Raw genomic sequence first — 27,690 nt, 5'->3', positions numbered from 1 at the left:
GATCATTTATGTGATGAAGACCAACGCTGACAGAGATGGTGACTTTCCTTGAGGTGGTGGTTGTGCAACAACGAAGCTCACGTTGAGGAGATGGACACTGGAGAGGAAACGTTTGGAGTAGAAGAGTCGCTGGAGAGGAATCGTGATGGTGTTTAATGCTGGAGATACAGGTAAGTGAGTCTGTACACAAAGTTGAGACCAGATACAGAATGGAAGGGGAGTGAGGTTTATATAGATGGGTTGATTGATGCAATGATTGGAGGCAGGTGTGGGTGATCAGTACTCAGGAGAGTGGGTTGGGTGAAATTGGTAGGAGGATCAGAAGGATCCGTGACACGTTCCATGAGACAACCACAGGTCCATGCCCTATTGTGATCTCCAAAAATTCAAATCTTCTTTGACTGAATGACATACTTGTAAAAAATAAAAGTCAGAATTAAATTGTTTAAGGTACAAAAAGATAGCTTTACGCTTAGAAAGGTTTCTTAGCCCTCTAACATTAAGTGAGAGAATAGAGAGAACCATAACAGGAAAAAACAAACAAACAAACAAACAAACAAAAAAACACTTCAAGTATAATACAAACTACCTTGGAGTTTGAGCACTCCCGGCTGCCGTAGCCACACGTCACGTTGTGACGTCATGATGGGGCCCCCGAACAACAACACAAGCAGCCGCTGAATGTAAAAATGAAACAGACAATGAGCAGCGCGTTTCATTCACTAACTCAATTCATGTTGTTTCGTGTGAACAATCCGGCGCGATTTTCCGAGCATACCGCTATCTAGAGCGCACTGAATATCTCACACGAGTGACTGCAAAAGCGCGATGTCTTCTTAAAGTAACGATGGATGAAAGCGGGCAGAAGCTGCTGTGTGATGATGATGATCTGGTGATCATTGTGGAGAATGAGGCGGAGAGTATGCCGGTGCAGGACGCTGATGTTCGGGATCAAAACAGCGGTGTCCTGATGGACGTGTGTCCCGTGTGTAAACTCAGTTTCACCAGTAGAGAGCCCAAACTGCTGCCCTGCCTGCATTCATTTTGCAGGAGATGTTTACCGGCCTCCTCCGCCAGGCCTGCGCAACAACGTAAGACTTTAATACAAAAGAGGGGTTGGGAATACTAAGAGGGGAACTTGTGAGTTTGAGCAGGCAGGGACCTGTTTTTGTTTGTTTGTTTTTTGGGCCCTAAATAAATCAGAGACAACTGTAACTGTTGTTAGCACAGACGATGTCACACTTTTTACTCCAGTGAATATTTCTCGGGGTGGGTTTATTTTTGAAAGTCAATTTCTGCATAGCCATAGCTTTGGCTACAAAAGAGCTATTGAACTTTTTTACCGTTCTTGCCCAGGACAAAAGATACCGTTCACTGAACACACATTGACCTTTTTGACAACATGCCCCAACTGCGAGTTTGCCTGGTACCCCATCAGTCCAACCACCAAAATAAAATCGACGCCAAAATATAAGCTTTTCATCAAAACTTCAAAAGTAAACCACACTGTAAAGCACAAAATGATTCATGAAAAAATACAAAAGTGGAAAAGAAAACTTGGCCAACAAATATTGTAGTTGATCAGTTGTAAATGTATGGCATTTAAAGCATGTGACAACATGCCCCAACCTGACTTTTATGAAAAATATTTAACATTTAACAATTTCAGTAAAAATCTGCCTTCATAATATTGTTGGCCCTTGAATTAATATGTGCCTGTGTAGTTTCATTATATTTGCATGTTTACACAAGAGCTATAGCTAAAATATGATGGTGAAAATGTACTTTTGGAGGGTAGAATTCACAAAAATGATTCGGATTTAAGAGGTTTTTTAGTAGGTGCTTTACAATTTACTATATCCTACAATTACTGACATACTGTAAAGCCCGTGTGACAACTTCCCTGTGTGACGACTAGCCAGGTATCCCTTGCCTTTTGATACTTTATTGTACTTTTCCTGTAAATATTAGACAGAACATAATTGATCCCCAGGGAAAATTATTAACATGTTAAATATCAATATCGTATGTCATTACACAGCTCACTGGAATACATCATTCTGATTTATCGTTTAGAGAATTCTCCCGTCAAATATTTGTGTGTAATGACCCTAAACTTTTTAAATGACTGTTGTCAAGTGATTTCCTTCATAGCGGTGCTAGTTCCATGTCTCTCATAGCACTCTATGCCCTTTTTCTCACATAATAAACTCATTTCTAAATTATTTGTTATGTAGGTGTTAAATAATGTATGTAGATTTAGACAGTCACAAAATAAGCCCTTCCTTCCTCTCCTCCTGCCTTCCTTTCTGTCTTCCTGCCTTTCTTCCTGTCTCCTTTCCTTCCTTCCTTCCTTCCTTCCTTCCTTCCTTCCTTCCTTCCTTCCTTCCTTCCTTCCTTTCTTTCTTTCTTTCTTCCTTTGCAGATATTTCTGTAACTTTTGTTATCTTGGCACAAAATATCTTCTGTTAACCTTACTAAACCTTATTACTTACTTATTACTATTTTATCACTTAATATCTCTTTCCCGTTGTATTCTTCAGTGAAATATGTTTGTGTTATATTTGCCTGCTTTTCTTAAGTTTGTGTTTTTTAGAACAAAGCAAAGACATGTGTAACTTTATTGTAATTATTTTTGGCACAAATTCGCAACATTTATAATATTACAAATATGTCTGTTCATTGATATATTTGTTTAGTGTTGTGTTTTAACATGTTGTGTGTTTGTCTGTGTTTATCAGTGAACACAATCCGCTGTCCGGTGTGTCAGCAGGAGTGTATGGATGTTGAAGTCTTGGATAACTTCTTTGTCAAGGATTCCATGGAAGTGCCGAGTAGTACGATGGAAAAGAGCTGTCAGGTGCATGTTTGTTTGGATACTATGATGTATTTTGCACCGCTAATGAATCTGCAGGATCACTGCAAAAGAAATTATATTATTGCTGAGTTGTTGAGTTTTGTGTTTACAGTCTAAATGTTATAAGAGAGAAAGACTCGGCACTGCAAAATAATACAAAAACAATAAATAAAAAACATCTTTCTTTTGCCATGGTGCAACAACAAACATATAGTGCAGTCAGTTTAGGGTGATTCATGAATGAGCTGGTTCTTTGTAATGACTCATGAGTTTGCTACTAATGCATGTATAATGTTGAAAGTTAACTTTTGCTTCCATCTGTCGCTATGTAACATGTCTCTGATGAATTGCATTAGTTGACTTCACATATTTTGTTCGCAGCTGTGCGTGAGTTGCGATGACAACACCGAGGCGAGCGGTTTCTGCGTGGAGTGTGTGGAGTTTCTGTGCGTCACCTGCATCGAAGCACATCAGCGTGTGAAGTTCACCCGAGATCACACGCTCAGACAAATGACAGAGATGTCGTCAGGTTTGACCATAAACATGTATAATCAACAGCAGTGCATGGGACACATATGAAGGCCTTGAATAAAATGTAACATAACATTACACTGCTTTGCTGAGATGGTAAAATGAAAGTGCATGATCGGTTGTGCTCTAATTATAACCTATTTATTGTTTATGATTGATATGATCTCAATGTTTGCAGATGAAATTCCATGTAATTCAGCATTACGTACAAGTTTTGCATGTACCAAATGGGTAAACAGTGCACCCAAAAAGAATTTGTACATTTAAGTCACACTTAAACATTTCTGAATGTTAAGGCTGCATGATTAAAAAAAAATCATAATTGACGGTTATTTACCTTGATATTTTAATTGTGATTAATTTCGATCAGTAGTTTTATATAAAATATGTATTTTGTCTAAGGCATCTGTGTGCCATATTTTTTTATGTAAAACAAGTCGAGAAATGTGTGCTTGAAATACTTTATTGCAGTTGTATACATCAGTAAACTAAGATCGAGACTAAATGGTCACATTGGCCCTCTGAGCAGCATGAAAAACAAAACTGCTATTTAAATTTTGACAAAAATTTTGAGCAATGGACATTTCTTTGATTGGGTAGTGCTCTGCAAAAACCAAAAAATAAAAAACATGTTGTAAATAGAGTTTTTTGCCCATTAGGAGTATACCTCAATATATACCCACAACAATGTTGTAATTGACACTTTTCACGATAGGTTACTTGTGGTAGCTTAAATTGTAATTTCAAAAATGTATTGAACTAATTGTGCAGCCCTACTGAATGTCATTCCTTTAGTTAACAAAATATCAAAGCAAGTATCATTTATATGAAAAAAACAAAAACAAAAGGACAAGCTTTCTTTTTAACACTTACACTTACAACTATGGCAAGCCCTTTCCACATTTAATCACATGCAGGCTATGAATTATATATATATCTGTAATTCAGTTTTCTGTAGTGAAAATGCTCATTTTTGATACTGGTAAGTACGATTGCACTAGTAAAAATGTTAATTATTGATATCAAAACTGATATCATTACTCACAGTAATACAGTCTTGATATCAAAAATAGGATTTGAACCAGTAAAAAACCTAATTCCTGATATCTGTAATTACATTTTCACAAGTAGAATTTCACAATGATCTGTTATTCCTGTTCAAAACACATTTAAAGATATCTATAATTCATTTTTACTAGTGGTCGACCGATATATCGCAGAGACAGATAAATAGGCCGATATTCTGAATTTTTTAATTATCGGCATCTGCTGATACATTTTCCCGTTTGCGGCCTTAAGAAGCGAGTGAAGGAGCCATCTAAGTGCTCATCTAATATCTTCCTTTGAAGCGCGTATTCTACCAGCCAAAATCAAAATTTCTGGATAAGGATCAAAAGTTCCTCTGATTCACAAATCATGACCAAGCAGGCTATCTATGCCGTTTAAACTCTCGCTGGATGCGCAGGAGCGTGTGAGTGCAACTTCAAAGTAAAAGCAATTCACGTGTGCTATAAGTAAATGTCTTATTCACTGTGCACTGTATGTACAATTGGTTTGAGTCAGTCTTTTGTGAGAAAATGCGATTGCTAATGCACATATGCCATCCATGGTTGCTGGACTACTGTGTGTACTGTTATTTCCTTCCTAATATATTAACAATTTCTTCATGAAGAAATAAATAAATAAAAAAATTATAACTAAACAGAAATCAGAAAAAATGCTTTATCATTTAAAATACAATCTTATTTTTTAAAGATAATTTTTTACAAAGTTAAAGTTTTCTGTGAAATTGAGTAAATATAGTGCTAAGTAAGAGTTTATTAATTTTTTTTTAGCAATTTTATGTTTGTTATTTACTGTATTAAATTGTGTGATATATTGGCATTGTATCAGACTATCGGCCACCCTGCTCTCTGGATATCGCCATTAAAAAACCCATATCGGTCGACCACAAATGTTTACTAGTTGAATTTTACATATCAGCAATATACTACTTAGCAAAACCAGTCTTTTTTTTTTTTTTACATCAATGATTACGTTGTTACTAGTGCAAATGTCCATTTCTAATATAAGTTACAGATATCAAGGATTGTTTTTTTACTTGTTGAAAATCCAGTTTTGATATCAAGAATGATAATTTCCTCAAATAATAACATCGTCTTTGATATAAAAATTTATATTTTTACTTGTGCAAACCTAATTACCAGTATTACCAGGAAATGTAATTATGTATCTATAATTCATTTCCTGTTCATGATTAAAAGACATTTTGGCTTGCCATTGAGCAACTAAATAAACTTGACTAAACTGCATAAGAATTTAGTTAAGAAGTTACACATTTATTTTTATTAATCATCTTCCACAGAGGCGATGGGCGCATCCACACAGAAGCCCGTTTTCTGTGACATTCACAAGCAGGAGCCGTTGAAGCTTTTCTGTGAAACCTGTGATCGGCTCACTTGCAGAGACTGTCAACTACTCAAACACAAGGACCACAAGTACAGCACACGTTTATATCACACTTTGTGACTTTAATAGCAAAGTGCCATGGAGCTCTATTGAGAAATCGTCTGCCAAGTATATACAAGGAATATTCAGAGTTGAGAGTAGTTAACACAGAAATAATTTCAGTCCCTCAGTTTGTAAAAACAAAGCAAAAGTTGTTTCTACAGCAATGCACTATTGGATTGGACGTCTTTGAGGCAAGACATTCGGAGGGTCATGTGGCTAGACTTTTGTTACAGTATTTATTTTGAACGTGTATTCCCATTCAATGTCTTGCCCCACAGACTTCTACTGGCAGTTGATTACAGTAATTGTTTTTTTATTTTTATTTTATTTTAGGGAACATACATTTTATACTTCATATGTTTTTAAATTTTATTTGAATTCTAAATTTTATTTATTTATTTTTTTTGTTATTAACTATTTTTATTGATTCCATGCAGCAAATCACATAGACATAACACAAAATGCTAAATCAAACCACATGAAATCATAACTTTTTCCCCCCAAACATTAAGCCCCCCACCCGACACAAACAAGCACTCCAGTGGTCAAAAGCCAACTGACAAAGACACACTAATAGACAATCAAACAGCAGAAAATATTTAGGGACATAAAAAAAAGTCCCTCTCTGCTGCCCCTCCCCGAGAGCCCTCCAAAAAGCCCAGATAGCTGCCCCACTTCCTGATGTACATATCCAGGTTGCCCAGCCTTCTATACACCATTTCCTCAAACGCAGCCACCCTGCCCAAATCGAAACACCACTCACAAAATGAGGGTGCCCCAGACGACCTCCATCCCCTGAGGATTACCCGCCTGCCAATCATCACGCCGGTCAGGACCCAGCTCTCCATATATCTATCACCCACATTCAGGACCTCCCCATCACCCAAAACACACCGTCTGGGGCAAAACAAAAACCGAGTGCCCACCTCATCACACATGAAGCTCTGAACCCTCAACCAAAACTCTTGGATCTTAACACATCCCCAAAAACATGGGGTCCAGTAGAATCGATGCAAAATCATAAATTGCTTAAAGTGCACCCTTGCATCTCTAGATGCAGACTTGACATTTTGTAAAATCCTAGCCCACACTCCCTCCTCCAATACCAAGTTTAAATCTTTCTCCCATAATCTCTTGACAGAAGTTAATGCTCCGTTCCCCAGACTCTGAATTAGCAGGGAGTAATACATTGATGCATCATGGCCTAAACGAAAAAGCAGTAATCACCACTTCCAGAGTATCCGCCGCTTTATGGGGGTGTATGCTACTCCCAAAAATAGTACAAAACAGTGGTGCAAAACAGTGGTGGCTCAGTAGTTAAGGCTCTGAGTTACTGACCAGAAGGTTGGGGGTTCAAGCACCAGCACCTCCAAGATGCCACTGTTGGGCCCTTGAGCAAGGCCCTTGACCCTAGGGCTTTGACCCCAGCTATACTGTGAAAAAAAGAATTTCACTGTATATGTGCAAATGTATAATGTGTGACAAAGGCTTCTTCTAAAGTAAAAAACCAGGGAGGGGCTCTCTCAGGTGGAAGCGACCAATGAGCAAAATGTTTGAGACCATTATAATAAAACAAAATCTTGGGTAGCCTAGCCCACCTTTGTCAATTGGCCTATGTAACTTATTGAAATGTAATCTGGGACGTTTACCATTCCAAATGAAGTACTTCGCAATACTATCAAATTGCTTGAAATAAGAGAGGGGGACATCTGAGAGATTGTAGCAAGTAGTTGAATTTTGGAATACAATTCATTTTAATAACATTAACCTTTCCAATCATAGATAAATGTAATGAAGCCCACCTGCCCACATCGCTCGAAAACCTTTTTATTAAGGGGTCGAAATTAACTCTAAATAAATCACACAATTTGCTGGGAATAAGATGCACCAAATACTTAATGCCCTGTTTGGGCCACTGAAAGGTGCCCGGCTGAAAAGCCGTTACTGGGCAGTACGCTGTCAGAGCCAAAGCTTCGGATTTAGACCAATTCACTCTGTATTCTGAGAACTTAGAAAAGGAATTAATAAAATAGGCATAGATCTAGTGGGGTCAGAGATAAATAATAAAATATCATCTGCGTAAAGCAAAAGCTTATGCGCCATACCTCCCGCCACCACTCCTGGAAAATCATCTTCCTTTCTTATCGCAGCTGCTAATGGTTCCAGGGCAAGACAGAACAATATACAGAACACCCTACCGGGTGCCCCTATCCAGAGTGAAATAATCTGAAATTAATCCATTCGTTTGTACCGCCGCTACCGGGTGTGTATAAAGTAACTGTAAGGATTCGTGGAAAGGAGGATGCTGGGGCTGGCTTGACAAAACACATAAACATCGTTATTGTTGCGCTTTTCAGTCGCACACAGTAAGACCGCTTTTCAGCAGTACACAAAAGGTTTGCTTTTCAGCTCAACTCTACACATAAATTCTGTTGGCTTTTCAGCTCAACACACAAACAGCATCGTTGAATGTCTCTCTCTTCCTGTGTCTCTCCCCGAATACAGCTCTTGTTGCGGATTTATCTCTTGCCCGTTAATACTGTAATCACCCACAGAGGGCGAGATAATCCGCTGCAGGTGTCCATCCTGGCCTTGCTCCGCACAGTCACCGCTCGGCCCACCCCACTCTCCACAGTAATTTAATCCATCCAATAAAAGTATTCCCGAACCCGTATATTTCGAAAACCTTAAAAAGACAATCCCATTCTACCATATCGAACGCCTTTTTGGTGTCAAGTGAGATGGCAGTGACCGGAGTCTGATCATTCACCACTGACCACATGATATTGATATGTACAAGAGATCTCATAACTTTACTTAATCGGTTGGCCAAAATTTTTGACAATATTTTTACGTCTAGCTGGATCAGGGAAATTGGACAGTAACTCTTACACTCGCTTGGATCTTTGTCCTTTTTAAGAACCAGACTGATCCGGGCTTGTATCATGGTTGGCGGAAGCTTTCAATTCTTTAATGATTCCGTATAAACTTCTAACAAAATTGAAGCCAGTTCTGTAGCATAGGCCTTAATTACCTCGTCAAGCTCCTCCAAGGTTATCTCAGAATCAAGAGAATTGTTTTGCTCAGTCATCATTTTATGGAGATCTAATGGTTCCACAAAGTTTCTAATATCTTCATCAGTAGACGAAGATGTGGAACTATAAAGATCAAGATAGAATTCTTTAAAAGCAATATTAATGTCAATGGCCAAGGTAAAAATTTCACCACCAGCAGATTTCACTGAGGGAATGATAGAAAAAGACTCTCTCTGCTTTATGTATCTAGCCAAAAGCTTCCCTGCTTTGTCCCCCAACTTAAAATATGACTGTCTTGCCCTAAATAACCAAAACTCCACCTTCCGTGACAAAATAGTATTATATCTGTATTTCAATCTTTTCAAGGGTCAATTGTCTGAGGCCATCAGACGACATTCGGCGCTTCAGCTCTGCCTCTGCATTTTTTATATTCTCTTCCAACTCCACTAGTTCTCTTGCTTTGGATTTTTTGATGAATGAGGCATACTGTATGATCCGACCTCTAAGAATAAGAGGCCTTAAGTGCCTCCCAAGCCACGCCCACAGAGGATACTGAGGACCAGTTGGTCTCCATATAAACATTGATTTGAGCCTTTAACATTTGTTGGAAATCAGGATTTTGCAAAAGGGATGCATTAAAGCGCCAACTATATGATTTCTTTTTCTCCATATGTGGCAACACCTCTAAACTCACCAGGGCATGATCTGAGACTAAAATGTTTCCAATTGAGCAATCAAAAACAAATGAAATAGGGAACTTAGATGTTTAAAAAAAATCTATTGTAGAATAAATCTTATGGACTTTATAGTCCCTACCAAATGGGTTCAAAAGTCTCTTTTCTATCTGTAAGACCAAGATTTTTACACATCCTGTGAAGCGTCAATGTTGCTCTAGGGGGCTTGCACACTTTTGCTTCACTATGATCAAGGACTGAGTCCATCAAAAGTTTGAAGTCTCCTCCCAATATTATATCATGAGGGGTGCCAGCGACTTGCAACATCCCTTCAAGATCTATAAAAATGCCCTGATCATCAGCGTTAGGTGCGTAAATATTAACCAGAATCAACCTTTGCCCCTGAATTTCTGCTAAAACAGTAATGACTCTTCCTAATTTATCTTTAATCTGTTTGAGACATTTGAATTGTAGATGTTTACTCATCAATGTAAGGACTCCCCTGCTCTTACTTGAGCCAGCATTAAAGAAAATATACCCACCCCATATCTTCCCAAATTTTTCAGTTTCCTGTGGGGAAAGATGCATTTCTTGAAGAAACACTATATCATATTTCTTACACTTAAGAAAATAAATAACCTTCCTTCTTTTTATGGGGTGCCCCAACCCATTCACATTCCATGTGGAGAGAGACATTCCATTCATATTAACATTTGACATTTTGACATATTACAGAAAATAGATTGTGTGTCAAAAATAAAATTATAAAGACCACATTCCATATTAGTGCAACAATCAAACCCCGAACTTTCCCCAGAACAGAAAAAACTGAAAAAAGAAAAACATGCGTGTTAACCCCGCGCACAACAGCGCCAACCGGCATCCATCCCTCCAAACTCAAACAAGCTCCAGCTTCTACAATACAAGCTCCAGCTTTTAGCGGAACCAGCACAAAAAAACAAAACAACAAAAAACGGGGCGTTCAGTTCTTCAGGCAGTCAAACTCACTCCAATATCCTGCAAGAATATTACACAAAACCAACTCCAGCCAACAGGAGGCATAAGCACCCAAAATGAGCAGAATCATCCACAAGCTGTCCCGAAGAAATTATATTACACAAACAAACTCCAGCTGCTAGGCAGAACCAGCACAAAACGAAACGAAAAAGGCGCTCAGTTTCCTTGGGGAGTAGAGTGTATGTTCAGTGAGTCGGTTCACTAAGCAGCATGAAAATCACCAAATGGCTTACTTAAATGTTTTTATGAAAGACAGTGCTTGCTGTGGGCATGTAAATTCTCTGTGTCCATCCTTAGTATCTATTCTCAGTTTGGCCAGAAACATCAGTGCAAAAGCGATCTTCCGCTGATGTAAGAGTTTCTTGCATTCCCTAAATCGTTCACGTTTCTCTCTTGTCGAATTTGGAAAGTCTGGGAACAAGAAAATGTTGTGGTTCCTCCAAGAAAGCCTTCCTTTACTCCTTGCCTCACGCAACACAAGATCTTTATCGGATGATTCAGGAATTTGGACAGAATTGATCGGGGCCTGTCTGCCTCAGTGGATCTCCTAGCCGGGACCCTGTGAGCTCGCTTGACCTCCAGCTTATGGCCTGTTATGTTGAGCAGACTCGAGAAGAGCTCATTTAGAAATTTCACCATATCTCGGCCTTCCTCATGCTCAGGAATTCCAACAATTCGGACGTTGTATCATCGATTACGATTCTCCAAATCCTCCAGTTTTTCCAAAACGCTTTCCAAATCCATCTTGGTCGCTGGTGGATCAGCAGCTAATTCCCTCACTGATGACTCCAGATAACCAACTCAGAGAATTTCGTCTCCATGGAAGTAATCGATCCATGTATTACAGGAAAATCCTCCAAGTCAGCTACGACTTTCGTCAGCATTGCCGACACATTCATCAATTCACACCGGATTTCTTTCAGTTCACCGTCCGAATTGAATCCGGGCTTTCGGCCTGCTGCTGAGGGAATCAGCTTGAGCACAGAAGTGTCCTGTAATGTCTCCAGAGCCCGAGGATTTTGAATTTTTTGACATATTGTCTTCTTAGAACAGTTAAGAATCAGGGTGTATTGAATCTCACCGGTTTATGACACAAATATTATTAAAACTAGCAAAGTGCGCAGAGCTCGCCATTCACACGTCTGCTCCTCGCATGGTGTCACGTGACCTCCCCATTGTGTGTGGTTTTTAAACTGAGGGATTCTTCCTAATTATTTTTAGTAGTACATAACAGTATGCTACAGATGTCTGTCCATAGAGCTTAACTTGTATTGTGAACATTCCTTTAAATTGTATATATTATTGATCTCTTCAACATGAGTTATGATTGAACTCAGCAGCTAACAGAGGTTTTATAATACAGTTACCAGTTTCTCGATGATGCGTATAAGAACCACAAGGAACACCTGGAAAACATGACCTGCCAGCTTCAGGAAAAGAAGAAAGCAATAGAGGACGTATCTAACACCATAAACAATGGGTAAATATATAAATGAAAAAAATGTTTTTTATCAGTATTATTGAAAACATTCAAAGTTATTTACATTTTATTTTTATAGTCAAGGTCTGCATGGAATCCTGGAAATATCAGGGAATTAAAAAATAGTGAATTCCAGGCCTCCAGACTTTTTTAAGTCATGGAAAAATCTAGAGTAAAAAAAAAAAATATATATATATATATAGATATATATATATGATGTGATGTGATGTGATGTGATGTGATGTGATGTGATGTGATGTGATGTGATGTTTGGTTGGTTGATTGGATTGGGTTAGGTTAGGTTATGTTGGCTTCAATTAGGTTAGGTTGGCTTAGGTTATGTTATGTTTTATGGTATGTGATGTTAGGTTATGTTATGTTACAGTATGTTAGCAGTGTTTCCCCTAGGATTTTTTTCAGCAGCGGACCCATGTTAATGCGTGTTGGTCAAAGAATAGATTAAAACTGGTGTCATACTCAATTTCAGCCTGGGCCACATCAGGGTTTATTTGTGCCCTCAAAGGGCCCTTTGAAAATGTGGCACCAGCACTTGCTTTGGTAGCACCCATGCAAATATTACATGTTATGTGCATTGAAATGCAAATTTGACAGTACAGCATTGATTTTGAGGTTGGAATGCAGATGAATATTATGATATTAACAACAGTAACATCTGTGAAATGAACACCTAATTTTTATATGGCTAAATTGAAATATTCTGACAGTGTGAATAAATTGGGTCTTCTTTACAGATTACTTTCATCAGGCTCCTACTGATTAAACTACAGTCATGTCTTGGAATTTCTGAAGGCAAACAAAACAACTTACATTTCCTACAATCAGAGAGCATTACAAGAGTACAGATTTTACACAGATGGAAAACTGATAGCTTGGTCCATAATTATGAAAATGCACCATAGTTCTTCCATAGTATCCATAGATTTAAAAATGATATTTGTAATACTTAATGGTAACCATAGGTAAAACCATGCATGGCTCCTCACTACCATGGTTAGTAACTATGGTTTCTATATAAAGAATAATGACATTTTTGTAATGAAAAAAAAAAAGCAGTCTAAATACATTTACAAAGTTTTTCTGCCACAACTACCATAGTTAGTACATTACAGTGTTACTACAGTAAATCCATGGTAAAGTTTTGTAAGTGTTGTGATTTGAGAATTGAAAAGCCTTCTAATTTATGTTTTCTCCAGTTTTCTTTGTCAGTGCTCTTCAGAATGTAGGTCTGTTTGTTTTAAACTAGTTTCATCACCGAGACATAAGAGTTTTGCAACAGACAATTCTGTACCACATTCAAATGGGTTTCACGATCCCAGCGCATCTCACTGGTTCACAAGCGCATTTAAAATAGTCTGTTGTAAGGTTGAGGCCAGTCTGTGAATTACTACACCTGCTCTGCCCTTGTGTTGCTATGATTAAGCTGTGTTGATAATTTACCCGTGTAGTGCTGTTTCATTCTGCTTTTGAAACTAGCAAAATGCACTTCAAAAACATACAGATGACAGGGGAAGGCTCATTTATATTCACGAGGAAAGCGCTAACTGATTGTTCAATGAAACATTGCGATCCCCTGCCATCCTACGTTTCAGAAGTGAGCTCGCAAGCCACTTGAAATGAAGCAAGTTTGACATGAGTTTAGGGCTTCAACTAAGATTATTTTGATAATCGACTAATCTAACGATTATTAGAACGATTATTCGACTATTCGGGCGATTATTGCAATGATTAATCATTAGCTCTAAACTGACTATTCAGCTTGTGTCCCGACTTAAAAGGTTGTATTAAACGTGCTTGCAGGAGGACAAAATCATCTTTTAGAAGTACCTCTAAATGACATTCACTGAATTAAAGGGAAAAAATACTTCTTATGTTTAATTCAGTAAAAATGTCACTACAAAAAAATCCTATTGGTATCAAGTGTTTTTCTCTTTTTTTCCATTTAAAATAGTCTAAAAATCCTTAAAACAAGAAACATTTACTTGAGAAGTAGCATATAAGATATTTAGACTTGCTTTAAGAGAATGTATCTTAAATATAAGTGTATTTTGTATATAAGAGTATTTTTTCGCTTGGTTATACTTCTGCGAGTGCTGTAAAGACAAAATATACTTATATTCAAGATCTATTCTCTAAAAGCAAGTCTAAATATCTTATATGCTGCTTCTCAGGTGAATGCATCTTTTTTTAAGATATTTTTAAATATTTGTATTTTTAATATTTTATTTAGCATTCTCAGATAAAAAAAATAAATAAATTATTCTGCAGTATAGCTGCTAAAGTAAATGTACATTGTTTTAAAAGAGTTTTAGATATTTATATTGGAAAACAAGCCAAAACAAAACAAATAAAAAATGTATTTTTTGCCGTGTATAATGGGGCAAAGACTACCCTCTCTCACCTTTCTGTTCACTTCAATCCATCTTTAACTCACAAAAAAACAAACTCTCTCTTATTAATAAAGCTGCGTTTTGACAATTTTCTTCACGATAAGAAATGCACAGTGACATATATTATGACTCAATAAGTTGCCATGGCGTTATAATCTAGCTGCATTACGCACGCGCACTCGAGAGATGAGCGTCCCCGCAACAGAGTGTACCTCAGCCGGGTACAATTTCAATCTCTCCCCCTTAGATCGGGACACTTCGCGCAACTCATAGAAGAGGTGCTCACCGCATAGAGAAATGACCGTTTCCTTATTATTTTAACTTTAATAAAGCTATAACTGCATTAAAGATGTAACTCCGGAGTGTTTCCTTTAAAGACGCTCGACACGCAAGTTTTGCTTCAGCGGAGCAGCAGCTCCGGCTCCACTTATTTCACAACGAGAGTGCTTCTGTATTTACTTATTTTGTATTTTTGCATTATAATTCCCTCATACTTTGCGACGTACATCACCTGAAGCTGTTTGGAAAGTTTAGAGTGCATCTGGACTGTGAGCTGTGTAATTCTTCCTCTCCTCAGTCAGGAGCGAGCTGCAGTGCTGCTCTTGTTTGCAATCATTAGAGTTTCATATGATCTTATGTTAACGTTAAGATCAAACGACTATTCGACAACGAAAAAATGTGTCGACAATTTTTTATTGTCGACGTTGTTGATACCGTCGACTAACCGTTTCAGCCCTACACGAGTTGTTATATGGTACACTGAGTAATCGCATGTATTTGTGTGTGTGGTGGGGTCCCTTTTGCAGTGTAGAAAGTGCACAGCTGACTGGGGCTGGCAAGCATTATGTTGCGTCAAGAATATTAAATTAACCATGTGAAATTCCAACAGCGGCGCTCATAATTCAGCGCAGCGCCACTGCAAAATGCATATAGGGGAAACACTGTGTTAGGTTAGGTTGGCTTAGGTTATGTTATATGGTAGATTATGTTATGTTAGGTTGGTTTAGATTAGGTTGTTTTAGGTTAGGTTTGGTTAAATTGGCTTATGTTATGTTTTATGGTATGTGATGTTTGGTTAGGTTAGGTTGTGTTGTGTATGTTATGTTTTATGTTATGTGATGTTAGGTTACACTACCGGTCAAAAGTTTTGAAACACTTACTCATTCTTTATTATAATTTTTTTTTCACATTTTAGAATAATAGTAAAGTCATCAAAACTATGGAATAACATAAATGGAACTATGGGAATTATGTTGTGACTAAACAAAATCCAAAATAAATCAAAACTGTTATATTTTAGCATCTTCAAAGTAGTCACCCTTTGCCTAGAATTTGCAGACATGTACTCTTGACATTTTCTCAACCAACTTCTTGAGGTATCACCCTGGGATGCTTTTTAAACAGTATTGAAGGAGTTCCCATCTGTGTTGGGCACTTATTGGCTGCTTTTCTTTATTATTTGGTCCAAGTCATCAATTTCCAATTATTATTATTTTTTTTTAATTAAATTTGTTTTATAATGATATAAATTAATATGGTGGCACAATTATATTTTTGTCTACAAAACTAGTTTCAAATATTTAAGCATACACCTTCAGATCAAAAGATTTTTAAGATCATGGGAAACATTTCAGTCAAGTGTTTCAAAACTTTTGACCGGTAGTGTAGGTTATGTTAGGTTATGTTTGCTTTGGTTAGGTTAAGTTGGCTTAGGTTAGGTTATATTGTTATGTTATTTTAGGTTGTGTTATGTTATGTTAGTTTAGGTATTATAATGTATTGTATTATATTCGGTAAGTTAAACATGTTTTATTTATGATTTTTGTAATTATTGCAAACATGAAAAGATTATATCCATTTTTATTTTTTTTTATAAAAGTTAATACTGCATAGATATTTAAGCAATATCACACAAGCAAGAGTGCGATATGGCCCTACATCAGCACTGCTGTTATTCGGCCACAGGCCGAGTGCGATAGGTAATTACAGCAGTGCTGATTTAGGCCCATATCACATGACTGCGAGTGCGATATTGCTTACATACAACAGTTCGCTGAACAAGTAAATCAAAATAAAAAAATTAGGAAAAACTGAGTACGGTCATAAAAAAACACATTTGTGCATGGAACTACTTTCTTATGCCACGGATCAGAATGTGCTGTTGTTGGTTCAAAACAAATGATGTGTCCAAGCCTCTCAAAAATGTCACTTTAGAACTACTAGTATCATGGCTTTGGCTGTTTTTTACATGTTATTGGAGAAACAAGGATGTGTGTGTGTGTGAGAGAGAAAGATATGGAGTTTATGCTATCACCTGTCTCTCCCAAGCAGAGATGCTGTAGTGCGTTAGTCAGCTTTCTGAAGATAATGTCATTTTTGTCAAATTCATTCTATTTTCTCAGTGGAAAAAATAGCCGTTCAAGCGGGGGTATTCCTCCCTATTTCGCGGTAGCTGGCGCCCAAGAGTCTTTTACTATAGAAACCGCAATCTTCTCTGCCATTTTAAACAGTACGTCCTCTCTAATGTGGACACTCCGGTAAGAGGTAAGCGCCTTGAGTTTGAGTAATTAATCAGTCTGTCGTGTCTCTCAGCTGTGATGAGCCTTAATGATGAAGTTGTTAGTTTAAAGCCATTTAAAGCTATTTCCTAGCTTTAGTAGTGTAGTAGTAATATGAGCGATCACGGAGCGCTGTTGAATGTAAACACTGACTGATGCTGATTTACTTCACGTCACCAACTGACTCATATTACATGTGGTCTTTTGCTTCCACATGCTGGCTAAAATATGTAATGTCACAATATTAAATGTAAAGAGACAGATAGCTCTTAACACATCTTCACTGCTCTTACACTTTAGTTTAGAACAGCACGAACACAAGCGGAGTGATAGACACAGTGAAGCCTCGGAATGCTGAATTGTGTGAGACCAATTCTCTTGTCCAGTTAGATTCGAGAACCAGAACTAACTGTTGTACATTATGTTTTATAATGTGATTATCAGTCTTCAGCAAGTGGATGAAAATCGCAAGACTGTGGCGAACGAGATCAAAAAATCCATCTGCAATCTCATAATGGAGATCAACAGGAAAGGAAAGATGTTAGTCAATCAACTCGAGGTACCATCCAATATTTCGCCTAGAAAAATATAATCGATATAATATGATGTGTTATTCTTAACGATGCTTAATATTTAGGCGATCACAAAAGACCATGAAACGCTCCTGAAAAGGCAGCAACAGGATGTGACCTCACTGTCCACACATCTCGATCATGTGATCAACTTCACTAAGTGGGCTACAGCCAGTAACAGTGGAACTGCCCTCCTCTACTGCAAACGCCTGGTAAGAGTAACGCTACTTACTACATGTCCCTCTAACTCACATCTGAGAGTTAATCAGTATCAAGCAAGAGTGTTGCCTTATGGCTGAATCACAGCCGTGCTGATATTCAGACCGACAGCACAATCAATAATTAACACTTTTTTCAACATTTCTTCTCTGCCATTGAAAATAGTTTCAAAAAGCCATCAAGCTCTCCACTGTCTGCAGTGCACTCTGCTTTCAAACTAGTGCTGTTTTGTTTGTGAATGAGAGCTTTTGAGAGAATCTACTAAGTAAATAAATCATTCTCGTTCAGTTGTAAATGATTATGTTCACATTTGTGTTCATTTGAGTCAATGATTTAATGGCTCGCTTGTATCATAAGATGTTCGTTTGTCGCCACCATCTGACCTTAATATGTAATTTGCAGAAATGGTCAGTGAGCAAATCCCTTTGATGAAATGATTCAAGTCAATCAAGCCCACATTGGGATAATCAAAATCTTCAGCACTATTTGAGAATACAAATAATGAAGTGTCTTTGCATTGTTGGACTGAAAATCATATATTTAGTACAATTAGCTAACCAGATCAGATTGGACCAGAACTAGCTGGTGTAACAATTGTGACAATGACAGGCTGACTTTACGATTATCTTTCACTTAATTCATAAAACTTGGAATCATACAATAAAATGTATGAGTTCCATTAAGGCTTTGTTAACAAGGATTACACAGGGTAGAATTAGAGTGATTTTTATAATATTCTAATATTAAATATTTTTATAAATTGAAGTAATAAAATATACTATTTTAATAATTATTATTACTACTACTAATTTGAATATTATTTATTTTTATTAAATATTAAGAAAATAATATTTGTACTAATCATTTCCTGAAAATGATGCAGATTTCATGGCATTTGTAATTCTTTTTAAAGACCATGATTTGGATGGCTACATCTGATTGGAATTAAAAGTGCGAAATGTGGTTAGCTTATGTAATCACATTTAGATCAAGTAATGCATTCTGTAAAAAAATTGCAACAGGTGTACTCATAGATTGTCTTTTTCTCCTCAGATCACATGTCAAATCCAGTACCTCATGCGAGCAAAGTGTAACATCTCGTATGTTCCTCAGAGTTCAGTTCGATTCCAGTGTCGAACGACTTTTTGGGCTTCAAATATTGATCTTGGTAAGATGCGTCCATAATCAACTTACAATCATTTATGCTAATCAATGGAGTGGCACCCCAACTGGCAATCTTAATCTATTATTGAATTACGGGTAATCTATCATCTTAATCTAAAGCATTTTTTATTGAACAATTGATAACAAAAGCTACATTTAAATGTTTTAGTGAAAAACATAAGATGCATTTTCTTTCAGCTTTGATGCTGTTTCTTTTGAATAATGAAAAATAATCTTATTGAAAAACAAACCAATGTACCCTCTTCATTAAAGTAAACTGAATAAACTGAAGGAGGGGGCTGTCAAACTCAAAAAAGCCCCATGAATGCAAAAGTAGTCTATTTTCCAAGTCTTCTCAAGTCATGCAGTAGTTTTGTGTGTAGAACAGATTGAATTGTAAGCCGATATTAACTGGAAATCTTCCCCTCATTCAAATCTGGCACATTCATATTACGTGCAGAAGAGCTTTTATATTTACATACACAGGCATAAATGCAGTGCACTCAACATCATACACTAGCTGGCAAAAAAAAAAGTCGCCGTTTGGATTTAAATAAGCAGATATTGAAGAGCCTATGATTGGATCATTATTACAGTGATTAATATGTTTCAGATGGCAACAATTCTTTTAATCCTAACTGATGCAATGTGTAGCTTCTCATTTCTTAAACTATTTTGGAAGATGTATCCTCTGGTCGTGGAAAAGATGTTACTGTGTTTCAGAAGGGGCAAATTATTGGCCTGCATCAAGCAAAGAAAACAACTAAGGAGATTGCTGAAATCACTAGAATTGGGTTATGAACTGTCCAACGCATTATTAAAACCTGGAAGGATAGTGGTGAACCGTCAGCTTTGTGGAAGAAATGTGATCGGAAATATCACTAAAACACTTGAAGTCACATCATAAAAAATTGACAGTAGAACTCACGGCTGTGTTTAATAGTGAAAGTAAAAGCATTTCCACATGAAAGTGATGCACCTGTCATGTATAGTGCCCACTGTACAAGCCTCTGGAGGCAGTGTTATGATCTGGGGTTGCTTCAGTTGGTCAGGTTTAGGCTCAGCAACGTAATGCGGCAATAAAATGAAGTCAGCTGACTACCTGAATGTACTGAATGACCAGGTTATCCCATCAATGGATTCTTTTCTTCCCTGACGGCACGGGCATATTCCAGGACGACAATGCCAAGATTCATTGGGCACAAATTGTGACATGAAATGGCCACTAAAGAGTCCTGACCTTAACCTCATTGAAAGTCTTTGGGATGTGCTGGAGAAGACTTTACGGAGTGGTTTGACTCTCCCGTCATCAATACAAGATCTTGGCCAAAAGTTAATGTAACTCTGGATGCAAATAAATGTTGTGACGTTGCGTAAGTTTGTCGAAACAATGCCACAACGAATGCGTGCCATAATCAAAGCTAAAGGCTTTGGGATAATTTCGTCCGTGAAGACATGTTCTGGTGCAAATTGTAAAATAGGACTTAGCACGAGGACAATGCGGTACCATTTAAAAAACAAACATCTGCTAGCCTCGACATTTAATGCTGCATTCCATTAAACTCAAAAAGTCTGATTTTCCAACTTCTTACAAGGAAAAGTGCAATGGAATGGCACTTGGAAATGTTCTACTCCGACTTTGCCGAGATGCAGGTGCGTGACATCACACAGACATGTCGGCACCCAGGGAGATTTACAAAGCAAGTGATAAACAGTCACTTTTATTAAATAATTTTGATAAATGAGTCAAATTAATCGTACACCTGTAGCACAAATGCTAGCATTGCAGCATTGTTGTTTATCAATTGGGTTACTAGAAAACATCTCTTAGAGCTCCTTGCTGGTGGCAGTCTAAAGGCTGCTAATCTAATGGAAGTGTTGCATTGTTTGTTTCCTAACACGTCATTTTCCAAGCATTTGGTAATGAAATTAATTTATGATCGGAGATCAGAGATGTCAAGTAGGAATATCCCACATTTGATTTGAATGGAAAGCAGCGTCGGGCCCCCCCCACTTAATGTTGTACGGAAGTGCGATGTACGGCAGGACCTCTGTGTCTTCGGAGTAAGTTTCAGTCTCCGGGCTTACGTCAAGCGTCTGCGTCCCATATTGACTGCTGACCATGTATATATAATATATGTTGATTTTTCTAGGATTGCCCAGCAGCACAAATTGTAGGCTGATTTTTATTCTTCCGTTGTTAACCCTGTACAGCCTGACATATGAAAGAATTGTCAGAAAATACTAATATTTTGACATTAAACTGTTTTTAATACCATCAGACAAAATATAAAAAGAAATCGTAAAATGCATGTTTTCATCGTATTTGATACATTAGGTCATTATCCTCCTGAGGCCCAGCAATTCAAAAAGTTTTTCTTAGCCCATACATGCTACAGTGGTAAATCATGAGGTATTATCAGAGGACTCCTGGGCTTTTCAGAGATACTGAATGTTTGAGAGTTTGCCCGTGACAACTTCCTCTCCTTGATCTATAAATATGGATTGAAATGTATCACAGTTCAATTCAGCACATCAAATACAATATGAATAAAATATTTGTTTTTTCAATACACAATTTTTATCATATGTATTTTATGCACCAAACACTATATTGACATTTAAAAAAGGGAAATTGTAAAACTTTTTTTGCTGGGTCTCAGGAACTTATGGTAAGTTGACATCATCATAGCTTGTAATGTAAAATAATGAGATCGTTATAATGACAGAGCAGGCTGCATATATGAATAAATACACAGAAATATTAGTTCACAGTAAAATTTATAAAAAGTATATGTCAGAATTTTCAAAGCTCTGTGATTTTTTTTTTTTTTTAAATGTAAAAATTATTTTTTTATGGTGGGCATGAATGGAATGGTGATTGAGAGATACACATCAAAAGCCTGTTGTATCATATTTGATACATGTAATTTCAACTGGCTTTTTCAAAAAAAATAATATACAAAATTTTAACCAAGCACAAGTTGCTTATATTCAGCAATTACTCCTTAAATATATCAAAATATCAGTAACAATATAATAATTACTGTCACTTTTACTTTATTCAAATAAGCTGTAATTTATCCCAGTATAAGTAATTTTTTGCGGAAGTCCGACACCATTTTAAATAGATCGATTTAAACATTGAAACCAATTTTTTCACAAATAATGGTGCCATAAACATGTGAAACTAACATACCATAAGTGTTTTTGCTTTTCAGCTTGAACAGAGAGGGAGACAGGACCGTCAAACATTGTGTATCATATATGACACATACTGCATTATAGGGTTAAACTGCCAAAAGTTATCGCCTCGTAGGTTAACAGGGCATGCAAGTGATCCATTCAGTAATAGTTTGTTACAAAATATAAGAAGGAAATATATGGTTGTTCATTCAAATGTTAATGTAATAATTATTGCTAAATATGCACATCTGTCATGTGAGCCTGTTTTGTTTCAGCTAGTATAGATCATCTATATATCACCAGTCTTTGTCATGCCTGTTTGGCCACTTGTTTGATTCATGGCTTATATAGGTTAACTAGCTAATAACAGGTTAATACTCACGGTTACTCAGTTAAAAGAATTTGCCAAAATTTACATCCCTAGTATGGTTTGTAAAATTGTGAAATTCATTCAGATTTACAACTTCTGTTTTCGTTAGTTCTCACATTGAGGTGGCGCTACTTTATTTTGGCCAATATCTATAAAAAAAAAAAAAAAAAGAAAAAAATTTAACCCATAAAAAATGCAATTCATAAAAACTATGACTTGAATACACCTCCTTTACGATTAACATGTTTTCAGTTTCTGAATTTAAAGTCATTAAAATTTTTAACAAAAAAAGTATGAAATTCTTGAAAAAATAAGTAGTTATGACTCTTTAGAATTTATATTCTTTGATAACAAATTTTGTATTTGACCTTTTTATTGAAAATAATAAATTGAATACATGTGAGTGTACATTATGTGCAAGGAAAGTCTTTTTATGGCTTTTAATTGATGGTTACACCACTTGACATTTTTAGAGTCATTATATTAATTCTTTTGTAGAAAATGGTATAAACTATTGGCAAAAAATTTATGAAACCAACATAAAAACCAAGATTACAGTTCTAAGAACTTGCCACATGTTTTGAACTAGATTTTCTCATCATCTCTGACATCCTAATAAATTGTATTAAAAATATTAAATAATTATTGATTTTAAATACTGACAATAATGCCAGTAAAGCTTTAGAGGGATACAGGGATAGCAGTGAATAAATCGGTAACACTTTACAAAAGGTTGTATTTGTTAATGTTTGTTAAAACATTAGTTAACATGAACTTACAATGAACAATACTTGTACAGCATTTATTAATCTTGGTAAATATTCATTTCAACATATACTGGAAATAAAAACGTTTAAGACATGTGCCAAGTTCTTATGGTCAGTAATTCAATTTAATTATTAATAATAATATTTAATAATTTTAATAATATTTATTGTTTATTAAATGGGTCAATGACAAATAAGTATGTCAGATGATGAGGGGGAAAAAAGGAGAAATCTCTTAAAAATCTAGTTGAAAACATGTGCCAAGTTGTTACATGTTTATTTTCTTTTATTTAAAATTTCATTTTAAATATTTTCAATGATTTTTTAGTTTCGGTTTATTTTTCAGTACATTTCATTTATTTCCGTATTAGTATTTCAGGGCTGCCATGTATTTGAGGCATTAACTTAAGTTAACTGTTGAACTAAATAAAAAAATATAAACTATAATAATTAAAACTATAATAACGCTGCTTTGAGAACAACTGACTAGTAATATAGTGGAATTTCAACTTCAGCTTAAAGTTCTCAAAAATATTCCTGATGGTTTTCGCAGGGTCTCTAATCGTAGAGAAAATTCCAGTCCGTCATCTGAGCCGGCCAGAGCCATTCTCTTTACAGCAAATGAACGCAGGGCCCAGACCAGATGGTGTTCAGGGTGGGTTCTCCAACGCACAGCAGCAGCAGCAGCAGCAGCAGAGACAGAGCACACTTGCACAGCTGCAGATGCAGGTGGAGAAACTCAGCCAGCACACCAACCGACATCAACCGCCTAATCAGTGGCCATGGTTCCACGGCATGCGTGTACATGGACCGCCCCCTTATAGACCCCTGCAGGGTGGGTCACCATCTCAGTCTTTAACCAGCATGCCTCAACACGGGCGGCAGTATAACGCGAGGAGTCCTCCACCTGTACTGCAGCCCACGGCTCTGCCTCCACAGGTGAGGTGTCATGTTAGAGGACGTGTGCTGTACAGATGTCATTTTTACAGTTGTGTCCGTAAGTTTATTTAGCCCATGCAGAAAACTGTAAGATGTTAAAAATCATAAAGTATTTTTGTTTTGTTTAGTACTTAAAAATGTGTTTTGACACTTCATGAAAAATATTCACTTCATCAGATAAAGGTACAGTGCATTTAGAAAGTATTCAGACCCCTTCATTTTTTTTTCCACATTTTGTTATGTTGCAGCCTTATGCTAAAATGCTTTAAATTATTATTTTTTCACATCAATCTACACTCCATGCCCCATAATGACAAAGCAAAAAACAGATTTTTGATAACTGCAAATGTATTAAAAAGAAAATGAGTTCAAAGGAACTGCCTGCAGAGCTCAGAGACAGTCGATTGTGTCGAGGTACAGATCTGGGGATGGCTACAAAAACATTTCGGCTGCATTGAAGGTTCCCAAGAGCGCAGTGGCTTCCATAATTCTTAAAAGGAAGAAGTTTGGAACAACCACGACCCTTCCTAGAGCTGGCCGCCCGGCCAAACTGAGCAATTGGGGAAGAAGGACCTTGGTAAGAGAGGTGACCAAGAAACCGATGGTCACTCTGGTTGAGCTCCAGAGATCATGTGTGGCGATAGGAGAAACTTGCAGAAGGACAACCATCACTACAACACTACACTGATCTGGGCTTTATGGCAGAGTGGCCAGACGGAAAACTCTCCTCAGTGCAAGACACAAAAAAGCACCTAAAGGACTCTCAGACTGTGAGAAACAAGATTCTCTGGTCTGATGAAACAAAGATTGAACTGTTTGGCCTTAATTCCAAGCGTCATGTCTAGAGGAAACCAGGCGCCGCTCATCACCTCCGCAATACCATCCCAACGGTGAAGCATGGTGGTGGTAGCATCATGCTGTTGGTTTTTTTGTTGTTTTTTTTTCAGTGGCAGGGACTGGTCAGGGTTGAATGCAGCATGAAATACAGAGATATCCTTAATGAAAACCTGGTCCAGAGCGCTCAGGACCTCAGACTTGGCTAGTTCACCTTCCAACAGGACAATGACCCTAAGCACACAGCCAAGACAACACAAGAGTGGCTTAGGGACAACTCTGTGAATGTCCTTGAGTGGAAGGGTTAATATTGTGTTTGTTTTTAAACTAGAAGAGTCATTGTGTAATTTTGAGCTTGATGTCTCCCGTAGAATCTGAGGGGACCCATCTACCCTCCTAAACCGATGGAGGTGCCGCAAAGGACACGCTATCCGCACAATGCTGCTCTCTCCGGTTCAGGTTCACTTCCATCTCAGCATGCGCTCCATCAAGTAAGTGTGAATAAAGTGCTTTTGCACAGAATATTGACTGTTAGCCAATTAATCGGCCAATATTTGGCTTAATTTTTTTTACAATATTCGAATATATTTTGCAGCAGCTGATAACTATGCCTGTTTGGCTTATTGACAAAAATGGTAGTACCACCTTGTGTCACTTCTAGGGCTGTCAATTGGGAATTTAAATTTAAATTCTAAAAAACCTTAAAAATTATATACATTTGAATTTTAAAGTCAGATGATTTTTTAAATTGACGTTATTTGCTTAGTCCACAAGAGGACGCATTGAATACATATAACCATACAGCACCGTGTTATATTATTGCAAAGAACATTCCTGGCTGTTAAAAAAAAAACATTCAATTTTGAACTAAAGTGCATAAAATAAAACATTTTAAAAGTTTTAGTCATATTCTCAAATTTTAGGTCAAAAGTAAAACGAGGGGGGAAACGCTTCAATAGACAGTTCTTTGTTAACATGGTGTTACACTTGCACTGGTGCCACAGTATATACTACCACAGACTCAAACTTTATAATAACAGTGATATACCACTGTGTTTTTCATTAATCACAGCTATATGTAGGGTGCCAGCAAACACAGAATGTTCCCCTGACATTAGCGTTTGGTTCCCTGTTTAGATCAGTGTTACTATCAGAAATAATTATTTTTTTAGTTATTAATTGATATTTAAATTAATTAATTGAATCTAACTCAATAAAACCTCATATGGGGCTCCAGTAAATGTAGTGCGCTACGTTTAGGAGCAGGTTTGGTTATCAGCAATAATTAATAATTATCAAAGATAATTATTAATGATTAAAATCAATAGAACATTGATGAGAATCAATGTTAGCTTTTTCTAATCCTTTAAATCAACAATTATCAAAGATAATCGTTAATTGTTAACATCGATGAAACATTAATTAAAATTAACACTAGCTCATTCAAATTAACACTAGATTAACACTAAATTAACAAATTAACACTAGATCATTCAAATTCAACAATCATCAAAGATAATTATCAATTATCAAAAATCAATAGAATACTAATAAGGATAAATTTTGACGGGGCACCACCCTGGAATCAGGGACTAATAACCAGATAGTATAACAGTCTCAATATTAGATTTTTGGAAAAAAAAAACAATGAATGAAGGCTTGAATCCGAGCACTGACGTCCCGTCAGCATGACACAGGTGTATGCAAAACAAACCAAAACACTTCTCCTTGTAGTATAAACAAAGTTTATTTATGCAGTAATATCAATTAATAATTAATACAATGCAGTCAATAAACTTCCGACTTACAACTACAAACTAAACAGTGATATGATTAGATATGGAAATCAAAATAATCCTATAACACATGAGGGTGTGTGTGTGTGTGTGTGTGTGTGTGTGTGTGTGTGTGTGTGTGTGTGTGTGAGAGCGAGTGTGTGTGTGTAAGGAGGGACGCTCACAAAATGGCGGACGTGACTCTCGTGGAGAGTATGTCACGCGAGACTTCTGGCCAGAGAATATGGCCGCGAATGTGGGTGGAGAGAAACCAGTCAATGGTGTCTACCAGTTACCGCGTGTATCTGCTTGTACGATAGCTTAGGGACAAAGCTGAGCTTTATCACGAAGCTATCTACTAGCCAAAAATGTGTGTGAGAATGTTTGTGAAGGGTCGCGCATGTGTGTGTGGTTTGTACGAGAGAGAGAGAGAATAAAGTGACGGCCCCAAAGCCGATTTCGCGATCGTGGGAGAGAAAGCAGCTGTTAGTTTATCACTCAGAGACGTGGTGGACGGCTCGTAAACCGTCCCGCATTCTTTGATTCTTTAATGGATAAACTCAGTTTGCCGGTCTCACCCACAATGGCGAAAATGCACAACAGTCCAATGTGGTTGGACCACAATACAGCAAATCAAATTTGTGATAATACCCTGAGTATTAATAATGAGCGGACATGGCGGTCCGTAAACTGTACAAGCAATAACCTTGGTACACATGAATAACACACTATAATATTCTATCTCTGCCCAGACGTAAACCTCTTACTTGAATCGCAGAATGTGTGTTCATCC

General features: G+C 37.0%; 1 protein-coding gene across 1 annotated transcript in view; it reads left to right on the top strand.

The window, feature by feature from the left end:
* The first annotated feature begins 631 nt into the window (after nt 1-631).
* Nucleotides 632-27,690, top strand: part of LOC127436994 (transcription intermediary factor 1-alpha-like) — a 42,533-nt gene continuing 15,474 nt past the window's right edge. The window contains exons 1-10 of the mRNA XM_051691566.1: nt 632-1,091; nt 2,742-2,860; nt 3,239-3,386; nt 5,754-5,886; nt 11,989-12,105; nt 17,516-17,630; nt 17,709-17,855; nt 18,916-19,030; nt 23,903-24,288; nt 25,494-25,613. Coding sequence (XP_051547526.1) covers nt 848-1,091; nt 2,742-2,860; nt 3,239-3,386; nt 5,754-5,886; nt 11,989-12,105; nt 17,516-17,630; nt 17,709-17,855; nt 18,916-19,030; nt 23,903-24,288; nt 25,494-25,613 — 1,644 coding nt within the window. The 5' untranslated portion in view covers nt 632-847. The remainder of the gene's footprint in view (nt 1,092-2,741; nt 2,861-3,238; nt 3,387-5,753; nt 5,887-11,988; nt 12,106-17,515; nt 17,631-17,708; nt 17,856-18,915; nt 19,031-23,902; nt 24,289-25,493; nt 25,614-27,690) is intronic.

Source organism: Myxocyprinus asiaticus, chromosome 47 (assembly GCF_019703515.2).
Source record: "Myxocyprinus asiaticus isolate MX2 ecotype Aquarium Trade chromosome 47, UBuf_Myxa_2, whole genome shotgun sequence".
Taxonomy (NCBI): domain Eukaryota; kingdom Metazoa; phylum Chordata; class Actinopteri; order Cypriniformes; family Catostomidae; genus Myxocyprinus; species Myxocyprinus asiaticus.
This window is presented reverse-complemented; position numbering and strand designations above follow the sequence as displayed.